Source organism: Gopherus flavomarginatus, chromosome 2 (genome assembly GCF_025201925.1).
Source record: "Gopherus flavomarginatus isolate rGopFla2 chromosome 2, rGopFla2.mat.asm, whole genome shotgun sequence".
Taxonomy (NCBI): Eukaryota; Metazoa; Chordata; order Testudines; family Testudinidae; genus Gopherus; species Gopherus flavomarginatus.
The window spans coordinates 191,736,451-191,750,176 of NC_066618.1; the positions used below are offsets into that span (position 1 = coordinate 191,736,451).

General features: G+C 40.4%; 1 protein-coding gene and 1 non-coding gene across 6 annotated transcripts in view; one reads left to right on the top strand and one right to left on the bottom strand.

Annotated features, from left to right (window-relative positions):
- Positions 1-2: 2 nt before the first annotated feature.
- Positions 3-76, top strand: TRNAR-CCU (transfer RNA arginine (anticodon CCU)). Its single transcript has one exon. It is a non-coding gene; the product is annotated as a tRNA-Arg (tRNA).
- Positions 77-3,525: 3,449 nt separating this feature from the next.
- Positions 3,526-13,726, bottom strand: part of KIAA0319 (KIAA0319 ortholog) — a 99,560-nt gene continuing 89,359 nt past the window's right edge. For 2 of the 5 annotated variants that reach the window (XM_050941792.1, XM_050941790.1), the window contains exons 19-21: positions 13,314-13,404; positions 10,739-10,827; positions 3,526-9,509 (exon numbers count right to left, since the gene is read on the bottom strand). In XM_050941792.1, coding sequence (XP_050797749.1) covers positions 9,331-9,509; positions 10,739-10,827; positions 13,314-13,404 — 359 coding nt within the window. In that variant the 3' untranslated portion in view covers positions 3,526-9,330. Of the gene's footprint in view, positions 9,510-10,738; positions 10,831-13,313; positions 13,405-13,726 lie in introns of all 5 variants that reach the window. The other 3 variants (XM_050941791.1, XM_050941789.1, XM_050941793.1) reach the window with 2 other exon arrangements.

Sequence of the window (13,726 nt, forward strand, 5' to 3'; positions counted from 1 at the left end):
CAGGCACCATGGCTTAGTTGGCTAAAGCACCTGCCTCCTAAATAGGAGATCCTGGGTTCAACTCCCAGTGTTGCCTTCGTGTATGGCTTTTATTATTTTTGGGGGGGAGGGATAGCTCAGGGGTTTGAGCATTGGCCTACTAAACCCAGGGTTGTGAGTTCAATCCCTGAGGGGGCCATTAAGGGAACTGGGGTAAAAATCTGGGGATTGGTCCTGCTTGGAGCAGGGGGTTGGACTAGATGACCTCCTGAGGTCCCTTCCAACCCTAATAGTCTATGATTCTATGAATGCAATACATATAAAAATGAAGGCTCTGAGGCTTTATCAACTGCAGTGTGTGCTTTTGGAGTTAATAAGGAGACAACAGATGTGCCTGTTTATATTAACCACTTTTTAAACTCTTGCCGCTGAGCATACGTAGCACCCTGATTTGAGAGTGTTGTGTTTTGGCATATATGACAGTAGGGCAGCTAGAACAAGGTATTTTACTCATCCATTTCTTATTCAGTAGAGAGTGCTGCACAAAAATACAGCCAGTACTTGCTACATCCCAAAGTACAATAGCTTAAATACAGCAAGCACACAGGCAGTTTTCTAAGTACCTTAGACAGGTGGACCCATCTGTCATTTCAGCCAGGCACTCAAATTGCACTGCTCTGACTGGTTGCCTCCATGTCAGATGCAACACTGTTGGTTGTCTTAAAATCTTGGTGTCTTGTTTTGAGGCTGGATTTTCTTCTCTGAATAGAATTAAATAAAACTTGAGTAAATTTTTACTCTTTACCCATCATAATATATCTATCTTTAAACTGTGTCTGACAACAGGAAGCACAAACCTTTTGTTACATAACTGTAACAGTATCTTAGGTTAACTTTAAAAAAAAGTTTGTCAAGTTTTCCTCCATGCCTGTACACCAGTGCTTGAATATGTATGGTTGTCTAGGTAATGTCTACATCAAAGAGCACAAATGGATCTTTCTTACAAATGTTGTACTCATAAAAAACTGTGATCCTTTAACAAAAGACATACTTGAAATATTACATTTTAGTTTGTGTATGATTAGTTTGTCATTGTCTAGCGTTTTTCTAATGTAATGTATATGGGTGTTCAAATAACGCATACTACTTAGCAAAGAAACTGAACTGTTTTCAAATAAATATCTAACACCTGTGAAAGCATTGGATAGTGTGGGTATTCACTTTTTCTGTGTTAAATTGATGATAGTTAATTAGGCTATTTAATACTCAATTGCTGTTTAAGTCCAGGTTCCATAGATTTGCATTTGTTTTCATTTATTTCAGATAAACCAAACAATGGAAGAAATGCATGCTATGTACATTCAACAGAGGCAGTTTTGTAAGTGTCAGAGTTTAGACCACCACATGGCAAACTCTTGAATTTATCAAACAGTTGCATCACTTCAAAAGGCAACGATTTGCATATTTGTCTTTCATCTGAGCATCTTCAAGCATTTTACAAATACTAGGTAATAAATATTCTCAATAGCCTGGGTGGTTAGGGACTAATAATACATCAAGCATTCTTCAAGTCAGGATGGTGGACCTGTCACAAGAGTTTACACCCAGTAGCTTTTTAGGTCTGCATTGTTTTTTCTCCCCAGCAGGCACAAGAACATTTCTGATCACCTTAGGAATGCTTTTTCAGTAAGTTACTTTAAGTAACGCATTTCCCCACCAACATACTGCCTTAACCAACTTAGTTCAATTGAGCAAAGTAAGTGAAGGAGGCTCTTGATCCTAAGGCTTCCCAGAAAGTTGGTCCTGCAGAGGCAATAAAGTGTATTGCCATATTGTGTGGCACAGCATGATTATAATAGTAGACGCAGCTGTAGTAGTTAATGTGTAAAATTTGCCTGATATCTGTCAGAACTTGAATTCTGCTTGGAGAAAATAGCTAGCATGTTACACTGCACTTTGATTTGATAGTGATGTGTACAAGTCTAACAACTATCTTACATGAGCCAAGTAGCTTGCACTCTGCTGCATATTCACGTCCTAAGGAAAGCTTGGAAAATCTGCCCTCTTCATAGAGACATATTTCAGTTTCTACACTTTAGTTTTGTGAAACTTGTCAATGGGCTTGTCTGCTAGGGTACCAGTCTGAAATAAGAACTAGTAAGTTTCTTCATCCCATCATGCAGGTGTTCCATGTAGGAAATTTTGCAATCCTGTGAATAGGGAACGCTCAGTAATCAGTGACTTGGCACTAGGATAGCCTTCCATCTTATAATGGCCATTTTCATTTGGGGTAGCCCTAGGGAAATGACTTTGGCCCTAACCCTACAATTTGATGACATAAGGTACATTCTGTTTCTCCCTCTGCTGAGATGTTGGGCAGACAAACTTCATAGAGAATTAAGTATGGCATACACAACTCAGAGGCTAAAGTTTAGCTGTTATCTGTAGCATCTCCTATACAAGACCCCTTTTCCTAGGAAACTTTGAGGCAGCATTTGTCTCCAAGTGACTGGATCAGGTCATGCTGTCTTGATCACCTGAACATATTCCTATCTGAAAGTACAATACAGAGTGAAACTATGGCTGTAAAAGTAGTTCCTTCTGAGTCAGCAGTTCTGTTCCCAGGGTGTTTTCAGCATCATAACTGGCTGCTGTAGTGATAGATGAAAAAAGTGGGGGATTTATTTACTCCTTTTAGTACTGGAGACACAGCATCTATGGGGAAGCTGTGGTCTTGTTCCTTTCTTTTTATCATCAGAATTTTAATTAAAAGTTACAGCTACAGGATCAAATGCAACCCTGTGGAAGACAATTAACTACACGTGTATCTTCTTGAAAACAATGGAGATGCACTTGTGTAAATGAAGGTAGAACATAGCCAATGGCATGTGGAAAAGGAGAGCAAGACTTGGTTTTCACATCTCAGACTGAGCTTGCACAGCTGGCAATTAGGACATTTTACTTAAACAAATACAATCTGTAACTGAGGCAAAATAGGGAATCTTATGTTTTCATTGTTTAACGAAGTCACTTTTCGATGCTAGGATGGACAAAACTTGTTGCAGCTGGCCTTAGTGCAGAACTCCTGGCCGAGCTGGAAATGCCTAGTATCTGAGGAAATGGAGAAGCAGGATTATGCTTGCTTAAGTGTTATACAGTTCTGAAGGCTACAGGCCATGCCACTATACAGAACACTTAAGAATCATAACTAGTCCATCCTCTTACCTGTAGCAAGGCATGAAGCTGCAATTTGTACCCACATGTCCAGAGGGATGGCTGGGGCTATTCCCTTTATCTGAAAAGGGCACTCTGTTATAACAATACTTTGCTCATGAAAAAGAAAGCAGATTTTATTTAAACAGCTGGTAAAACATTTTGATTTGAAGTGTCTGTCAATTTTATTAAAGATGTTAATAAACACTCTGAACCTCCCCCTGAAAAAATGCTCAGTCTCACAAAATGAAATCTTTGACTTCAATTAACAGAAAACTTTCAAAAATTTCATTGTTGGGTTGACTCAAAACATTCCCCTCCCCCCCCCAATTTTTATGTAGTTGCTAGCAAATCAACAAAATTAGTTATTTGCACAGTTCTAGTATAGACAGGCCCTCTCTGAGAGCTGCAATTATCATTTGAGTTTCTGGCCTCTTTGTCCTCTTCAATATACTGAACTCATTCCTATTTCTTATATTTTCCTTGCCACTCAGTGCAAAGGGTCAAAAACAATTAAATTAACTCTTATGGTTTGGCATATGAACAGAAAAGCTAAAGCAGGTAATTGTATTTACTATATTGCTCTGATCTCAGAATTGAACGTCAGATAGAGAAGAATGCAACATCCACAAGGACACATGACTGAGCCTCACAGAAGGAAAGACAGATCTTTATTAGGAAGGCTACATAAATATAATAGTATCACTTCAGAAATGGTTCCAGTTATAATATATTATCATTTGCAATATATAACATTTTCTAGAGACAGATTCCTATTAGAAAGTCTGCAACAGCTCACCCACACACAGGGCATTATGCTTCTATACAGAGGCAAAGTACTGACTTGTGGCTGATCTGAACTTAATTCACTGCCTGTGCTACAGGGAAATGTATTTTCATTTAAAGTACTATCAGTTTAAAACGCTTGGACTTTTTTCTCCCTTGCTACACCTGGCTCTGACTGAACTGTGTCCAGAATCCTAAGTACAACTCTCCCTTATGCTTTAGGACCTCCCTGCCCCATTTTCTTATCCCACTCGCCCTTCTCCTAGAAGGATGCTCACCATTCATCTCTGTTTCTCAGACCAGTCTTCTATAAATTGTCCAGCAGGTGACAGTTATTTTCTCTGCACCATCGCCACCCCAAACTCAAGGTCACTATAACTTATTCCATTATCATCAACGTAGCAAAGACCAAAACCCACACTCATTATACAGGCAATGCACCCACAAACTTTGTCAGGAATTTTACTTAAATGAGGGGCCTGAAGGTTTTGGCTTGTGATTTGTTTGAAGAAGGCCAGAGCTGTCTGAGGAATGTTAAGCTCTAGCATTTTTGAGCTGCTCTCAGGTTTGAAGGAGTAGAATAAAGAATGGAGACAATACACACTGTGCTGTTAAATCCTTTGCAGATGAGTCCCCCTGCATGAACATGTGCACTTCCATTTCCTCAAGACAATCTGCTGAATAAAATAAAAATAGCATCACATAGGCAAGCATGTCTGGCAGCACAGGGACGTGGGGGGTGCCTGAACTACAGCTGTATCTGGTGCACTTAACAATGAGGCTGTTAAAGTTCCTTTTGTCCTCCCAGAAGGGAGTTGGAAATATATCTGACAAGTGTGAAACAAGAGATGAGATAACTGGGCTTGTCAAATGTAACTTGGTCATGACCGTCAAACAACAGTTAAAATCAGCAACAGCTCCGGGGTTGAATTAGAAGACAAGAGGCTTTGCTTTTACTGTTCTTGTCAGACACGTCCAGCTAAATTTCACCTCATACTGAAGAAGCACTTTGTCTGCCAAGGTTAAAAAAAAAAGGGGGGCTGGCTTGCTTATAGTGGCATAGTTTGATGTTCTGTAAGTATGGATGCCCCCATATGCAACAATTAGTTTGTGGACTTATTAAATGCCTCTTATAGTAAGGAGTGTGAGAATCTTCAATATATCAACCGCACTCAGGGCTTAACTTCGAAGGGATGTGGGCAAGAACATAGTTGCCATGGTTGTCCTTATTAAGGTATTGATGCTTTTGTGTAGAGCATTGGCATCTCAACCCTCAGCTGCTTATATAGTAGGTGTGGGAATTTTCTGAGTAGTTCCCAGCACCCTGGAGCATTTTTAATATTTTTATTTTGTCTGTCGGAGTGGATCTTGAGTGCTTCAAGTCCAGCACAGTCCATAAAAATAGGCAAACTTCCCCACTCAGTTCCACCAATACATTTAACCCTACCAGTTAATAGCCATGCCCTCCCAGTTCGGGGAATTGCCTGGGCAGAGACTCCAGGAATTAGCATTACTAGAAATAAAAATTACACTGATCCAAAGTTCAGGGCTTGTTATATTCAGTCCTGAATGCCTGACAAAAAAGTCATGCTAGACTTAAGGACCACTGAGGATATTAATATTTGATATCACAAATTCTCAGATCCAGAAAGGTATTAACATTTAACTTAAAAAGGAGATCTCCACAAAAATGAGCATGCTTGTTAGATGGAAATCAAAAGGATTTGTCACAAGGGTCAAATGCCTGCAAGCAGAATGAGGACTATTTAAAAACACCATAACAGAGGCTCAGAATAAATCTATATCACAAATCAGAAAAAAATAACAACAGGACAAAAAGAATGCCACCATCGCTAAACAGCAGAGCAGTGGAGGCCCTCAGAGGCTAAAAGGCATCCTTTTAAATTTGAAAGTCCAATCCTAGTGAAGGTAGTAGGAAGGTGCCACAAACTCTGACAGGTAACATGTTCAAGTATAAGGCAGGCCACAAAAGAATTTGAGAAGCAACTTGCTAAAGACACAAAAACTAACGGTAAGAATTTTTTGATGTATATCAGAAGCAGGAAGCCTCCCAAATAGACAATAGAACCACTAGAATACCAAGATGTGAAAGGAGCATTCAGGGAAAACAAGGCTATTGTAGAAAAGCTAAATGAATTGTTTGCATCGATTTTCACTGCAGAGGATGTGGGGGTGATACCGACTTCAGAGCTATTCTTTTTTTACCACAAAATCGGAAGTACTATCCCACATTGATGTGTCAATAGAAGATTAAACAGTAATAAGTCACGAGGACCAGATGGTATTCACCAAAGAGTTCTGAAGTAACTCAAATATGAAATTGCAAAACTATTAACGGTAGTATGTAACCTATCACTGAAACTCTGCAACAGCTGACTGGAAGATAGTTAATTTAACACTGATATTTTAAAAGGGCATCCAAGGAGATCTTGACCATTGAGCCTAATGTCACTACCAGGCAATTTTGTAGAAACTATAGTAAAGAAAAGAATGATCAGACACAAATAAAAACAATTTGTTATGGAAGAGACAACAGACTTTGATCAAGGCAAGTCATGCCTCCATCAATCTATTAGAATTCTGAGGGCATCAATAAGCATGTGAATGTGGGTGATCCAGTGTACTTGGATTTTCAGAAAGCCTTTGACAAGGTCCCTCACCAGAGGCTCTTAAGGAAACTAAGTAATCATGGGGTAAGAGGGAAGGTCCTCTCACGGATCAGTAACTGGTTAAAGGATCAGAAACAAAAGGTCAGAATAAATAGTCAGTTTTCACAATGGAGAGCGGTAAACAGCGGGGTCCCCGAAGGATCTGGGACCTGCGCTGTTCAACATATTCATTAATGATCTGCAAAAAGAGAGTGAACAGTGAAGTGCCGAAGTTTGCAGATGATACAAAATTATTCAATATAGTTAAATCCAAAGCTGACTGCAAAAAATTACAACAAAATGGCAGATGAAATTCAACATTGATAATAGCAAAATAATGCACTTTGAAAAAACTGGGTTTCTTTTTCTTGAGTAGTAACAGCTAATTTGTAACCCATCATTATGTATTGGTGTTATATTTTCCAATCTTCCCTCATAGGTCATGTTTTCTAGACCTTTAGTTATTTTGTTGCTCTTCTCTGGATTTTCCCAATTTGTTCACGTCTTTCCTGAAATGTGGCACCCAAGACTGGACAGAATACTCCAGTTGAGGCCTAATCAGCGCAGAGTAAAGAGGAAGAATTATTTCTCATGTCTTGCTTACAACATTCCTGCTAATACATCCCAGAATGAGGTTTGCTTTTTTTTGCAACAGTGTTATATTGTTGACTCAGATTTAGCTTGTGATCCACTATGACCCCCAGATCCTTTTCTGCAGTACTCCTTCTTAGCTCACAGGCAGTCATTTCCCATTTTGTATGTGTGCAACTGATTGTTCCTTCTTAAATGGAGTACTTAAGATGAAATTCAATAAGGACAAATACAATTTACTTCAGACCATTTCTCCACTTTGTCCAGATCATTTTGAATTTTAATCCTATTCTCCAAAGCACTTGCAACCCTTCCCAGCATGCTATCGTCCGCAACCTTTATAAGTATACTCTCTATGCCATTATCTAAATCATTGATGAAGATACTGAACAGAACTGGACCCAGAACCGATCCCTGCGGGACCCCACTTATTATATCCTTCCAGCTTGGCTGTGAACAACTGATAACTACTCTCTGGGAACAGTTTTCCAACCAGTTATTCACCTACCTTATAGTAGCTCCATCTAGGTTGTATTTCTCTAGCTTATTTATGAGAAGGTCATGTGAGACAGTATCAAAAGCCTTACTAAAGTCAAGACATACCACATCTACTGCTTCCCCATCCACAAGGCTTGTTACCCTGTCAAAAGAAAGCTACTGAGTTGGTCTGACATGATTTGTTCTTGACAACTCCATGCTGTCACTTATCACCTTATTACCTATTAGGTCTTCGCCAATTGATTACTTAATTATTTGCTCCATTAACTTCCTGGGTACTGAAGTTAAGCATACCGTAGCCATGAACAAATGAAGTCCACATATAAACTGGGTTCTCCTTATACAGATCTCGAGGATGTGATAGGGCGCTTCAAATATGGCACCCCTGGGTGCTGAACAATAATTATGAACAACAGTGAGCTCAAAACTCAGAGAGTCTTGCCCTTCTTCCTGACCCAAGACAGCCAACTCCCTAGCAAAGAGTAAACCAAAAAAACCCTCTAATATTCAAGAGAAAGTTTCAGTCAGCCCTAACTAATCCTTACTATGTGATCAAAGCTCCTGCTTCTTATAGCTCTTTGTTACAAGCCTTTGCTCAGTAACAGCCTTGACACATTCTAACACTCCCCACTGACATATTCTAGTGTCCATCTCAATTTAAGTGCATTAAGGGTCCAATCTTGGAAGGTCCTGAGCATCTTAAACTCCCATTTAAGCCAAAGGAAGTTTAGGGTGCTTGACACATAACATCTGCATGCCTCCTGCTAAGTCCTCCCTGCCCCTCTCCTCTTTATTACATACCCCTGGCTTGGGTCTTCAGGCCCCAGAGGGAACAGAAATACAAGCCTCAGTCATCATAATGGAAGAGAATAAAAGGCAGGATTTCTCTGCTGCAGTCATTTTTTCGACGTAAATATAGGGGACATATGCTTTGTACTGGATATAAACGTATCACATTAGCTTGTAGCTGATTAAGAGAAACTGCTAGATAGTAAACATCCCTTAAAAACAGAGGCATTTTCACCTTAGGAGTGCTATCCTAAAACCCACAGTCTTAAAGCAGAGCGTAGAGGCAAATACTATGTATTAAAAATGCTATTTATGGACCTCCCCTTTCTGTATCCAACTTAACTGTATATGAAGATGGAGCTTGTAGCCAAACTCTCCTCTTTGCAGCTAGAAAGGAAACTGAATGTTGGCTTTTACTGTTTTACATTAGCTACGTAACATAACAGTGCTCCTCCGAGTGATGGAAACAAAGTAAAGACACAGCCTCAGACAGTCACCGTTGTTAGTAACAGAACACGCCTGGCTGGGGTTATAGCAGTGATTCATTGGTCTGTTATAGGAAAAGTGTCTGCTGACACTTATACATAGATGTTCAGCACAGAGCAAAGGAGGAATTAAATGTGCTTCTTACACCAATGACAAGAGTTAGTTGACTGTTTAATCCCGCCCATCACTATACTGGAATTTTACTTCATCTGCTGTTAGGATACATTTTAGGAAGCTTTAGATTTTGAAAAACAAAAGGTGGATCAACACTTTCTTGGTGTGTCAAATCAGCACGTCCTTTCATTTTACACTCATTCAATTATCTGTCTTTCGAGCTATAGGTAAAGGAAACTCCATTTTTGACAGAACCATTCATGATGTTCTTAGGATTCTCTCTTTCAACCTTTTCTCTGCTGAAGATAGTGTCCTGGTCGCTGTCGAACTCGGACTCTGAAACCATCAGACTGGAATTGTGTTCTGTACTTCTGTGTTTTATACCTGAAAATAACAAACCAAAAGATTCTCTGGAAAGTTTTACTTTTAAATTTAGTAACCTCTCCCCTGTGTAGTGTTGTGCAAAGTCAGTGATGCTCTGCTGCACTGCCTCGAAGAGTAACTATTCAGACCACCATCCATATTAAAAATTATACAAACACACACTAAATATCGGGGGCCAGATACTCCATTGACCACAATGGAGATTTACATATTGAAACTACCTGAACAGCTGGTGCATTGTGCATTGTGCCTTGTTCTGCCTTTATTTTACTACAGATGATCACAATTCATTTAAAGCATCTCATCACGCAGCACAGTACTTTCTAACAGCTTGAACCAATCAATTAAATCTACCCACACATACAGCTCTAAGATTGACCACGAAAAGTCTGTGCTCCTGGGTGAATTTATTACTTTTTAGGATGTCTATTGCTTAGGAGGTTTTCCTCCACTGCACTTAAAGTTTCCCCCCCAATTAGAATGAGGGAAATTAAAATTAAAGGCCTTTCATTGTAAATGGAAGCTGTTAACTAGGGGCATGCTCCAAAGCCGATTGAAGTTAAATGGGACATATTTGGGCCATGCAACATTGCTATGTATTAGCTAGAAAAGCGGGGTGGGATGGGTTGTTTTTGGTTTTAGTTGTTTTTTTTTTTAACGTGTTACTAAGTTAAAAGTTGTTTTCATGTTTTCTTTTAAAATGAAGAATATACATATGGAAAAGAACTTTGTAACTAACTGCTATAAAATTAAGAACATAACATAAGAACAGCCATACTGGCTCTAGCCCAGTATCCTGTCTTCTGACAGGGGCCAATGCCAGGTGCCCCAGAGGGAATGAACAGAACAGGTAATCATCAAGTGATCTATCCCCTGTCGCTCATTCCCAGCTTCTGGCAAACAGGGGCTAGGGACACCATTCCTGCCCATCCTGGCTAATAGCCATTGATGGACCTATCCTCCAGGAATTTATCTAGTTCTTTTTTGAACCCTGTTATGGTCTTGGCCTTCACAACATCCTCTGGCAAGGAGTTCCATAGGTTGACTGTGCGTTGTGTGAAGAAATACTTCCTTTATTTATTTTAAACTTGCTGCCTATTAATTTCATTTGGTGACCCCTAGTTCTTGTGTTATGAGAAGTAGTAAACAACTTAAACAAAAATTAAGACAAACATAGGAGTTTAATGATCCACTTCTAAGAAAGGTCCCAATTAAAAAATAAATCTTACCATATTTGGGCCTTAGCTCCATTCTCTCCTGGTCATCTATGTTATCTAGGATAGTGTATTTGGTTTTCTTTCTTATCTTTGTCCTCTTTCTGCTAAAAGGAAAGTTACCACCAGTAAATCAAGTTCTCATGCACAGTACATAAATTCACACACATACACTGAACAGGGACAGTCAAAGAGGCCAATTTTGCTCTCACAGTATCTCTACGCAGATGTAACTCCACCTATTTCAAGAGTCACACCTGATTGATGCTGATGTAAATGGGAGCAGAATCTGCACCACAAAGTGCAAGTCTTTCTTTCATATGCAGAAAATGGGCAAAAGTGGGCCTGCTTAACTAGGGAACAGACTTCTACACTACCTAGAGATGGGCCTGAGGCACACAGTTTGGTTCCAGGACAAAATTTTCCCAAAGCTTGGGGGTGTGTCCAGTCCCAGCATTTTGGTTTAGCCCTTACAAGAGCAGAATTCAGATGTGGGTTTCCACCAAGTTTGGTTTGGGCTCATCGCTAACCAAACCAATCAAAATGGAGATTTCCACCTACGCATGAAATCCTCCTACCACTCTGGTCTGCAAAGACAACTGTCTCCTCATTTAAATCCTTCCTCAAGGTTCACGTCTCCCACATCACCTACAGGAACTACATCTCCTATGAATTTATGTAATGGATTTATCCTAGGAGTTACTTGCTCGTTTACATGGGGGGAAGGGGCTGAATGTCTGAGAGAGAATAAGAACACTAGAAGGGAAGTGGAGAACTGCTGCCTGGGGGAAGATGAGGGGTTGAATGGTAAGAAGGAGGAATGGGGAGTAGATTTTAGCATGTACAATCAGGGACATATCTAACAGGATGTGCATTACTATCACTGATCACTGTGCTTGTATGCTGCATCCCTTTCCCACACCTTTCTGCTGTCTGTCTTTTTTATATGATAAGCTCTTCAGGGCAGGGACTGACCTCCCCCATTTGATAAGCATGTAGCGGGCACTACTGCAATTTAAATAAATAAACAGTAATAAAAATAACTTGGACTCCGCACTCTCCAGACAGGCTGACTTAATCTGAGATGTCAATAAAGCTATCTAAAAAACAATCCAGTCCCTGGAAGCCATGCATCATTTACGTATAAACTCCATGGGGCCAAGGATATCGCCTACCTCTGCCCCCCCTCCACAGTCCCTGCCCCTTCTCTCCACGTCGATCTCTGGACCAGTCAGATGCCCTCTGCAGAGTCTGAGGCAAATGAGGACAGAGTCACAGAGGCAGATGAGCCCCAGTTTCGTGCAGGAGTTCCACCAGTCCCTGCCACATGCCAGTCTCGGAGGTCCAACACCGGCCACCCCAGTGTCAGAGAAAGCAGTCCAAGGGGAACAGCTTTTCAAACAATATCCTGTACGTCTCACCAAAATGTCATTGTGGGGAAGACGAAACACCCAGTATCAGAGGGGTAGCCCTGTTAGTCTGGATCTGTAAAAGCGGCAAAGAGTCCTGTGGCACCTTATAGACGTATTGGAGCATGATCTTTCGTGGGTGAATACCCACTTTGTCGGATGCAACACCCAGACAATTCATTTTTTGTTTCATCAAAACAAACTGTCTCTCTACTGGGCAACAAAACATTCACACCAATGACTTGCACCAGCAAGGACCAAGTGGACAAATACGTTACTTGGGAGAAAATTACTGATTGTCTTGCTGACACATGATTTATACTTAAAAGTTAGGTCGACATAGCTGTGTCAGTGAAGTGGCGAGAAAAAAAAAAATCACATCCTGGACCACCGCTATGCTAACCTCCAGTGCAGATGCAGGTATGTTGACAGAAGAATGCTTCTTTGTCCATAGCTACTGTCATTCATAGCTACTGCAGTTCCTACACGAATGGAAAAAAATCCATTCCATCAGAGTAGGCTGCTTTACAGTATGCTGACGTAGTGATGCTGATAGAGCTAAATCAGTGTAGTCTCTCTAGTGTAACCACACCTGAGACTGATAATGAGATCAGAAAAAGCATATTAACAAGGCAGACAAAAAAAAGAGTTGGAAGCAGGGAGAAACTCCTGGGATAGATAGCATTAGCATACTTTGCACAGACTAGTTTCCTTGGATCTAAGCCAGACCCAACCTGCCAAGCTATAGCCATTCTCCATGAAGTACCCTCTGCTTTAGAGTTTTCTTCCTCCAGGTCCAAAACAGCCCTAGTTTAGTGACCTCCAGGAGATACGGCTTTATCTAGGTGTGAGAGACTGGGAAGATTCTAGTGGGAGGATTTTAAAGATCTTAAATATGTTTTCAGCTGCTGGGCTAGGATATATGTTAATTATTAGGTGGAGAAGTGGTGGGTGGTTCCAGCAGTAGTCTCTTTTTATAACTGTATTTTTAACATGTGTCAAGGAGCACCTCAGGCAAAGGACAGGTCTTACTTCTCAGTGGGGTAAGTATATAAACCCAAAGATAGAAAAATATCTACAGAGGACAGTAGAGTGTTTGAGAAGAGCAGAATGGTTTAATGCTGAGGTGCAGTGAAGTCATGCTTAAACACACTGCACTGAAAACGATACAAAACACATACCTCTTGCAGTAGCAGATGCAGAGCCACGCTAAGCTCACCATGAGCACAACCAAAATGAAAGTGGATACTGTCACGTAGAGTATGCTCCATTCTAGAAAATAAAACAAGAGAGTGATGCGCAAAGGTATTATGAATGTAACTGTCTCAGTAACTGATCCCATGAGGTGGAGTGCGGCTTCATTTTTCATTAAGACTGACTGGAACTTGAGAGTTGTTCACTTAAAAGGGAATCTGTAAAAATGACAACACTAGGGTCCCTATTTACCATTGCTGAATGCTGAGACTTAGGCCTGGTGTACACTATGCATTTATACCGAATTTAGCAGCATTAAACCGATTTAATGCTGCACCTGTCCACACAACGAAGCCCTTTATATCGATATAAAGGGCTCTTAAAACCGATTTCTGTACTT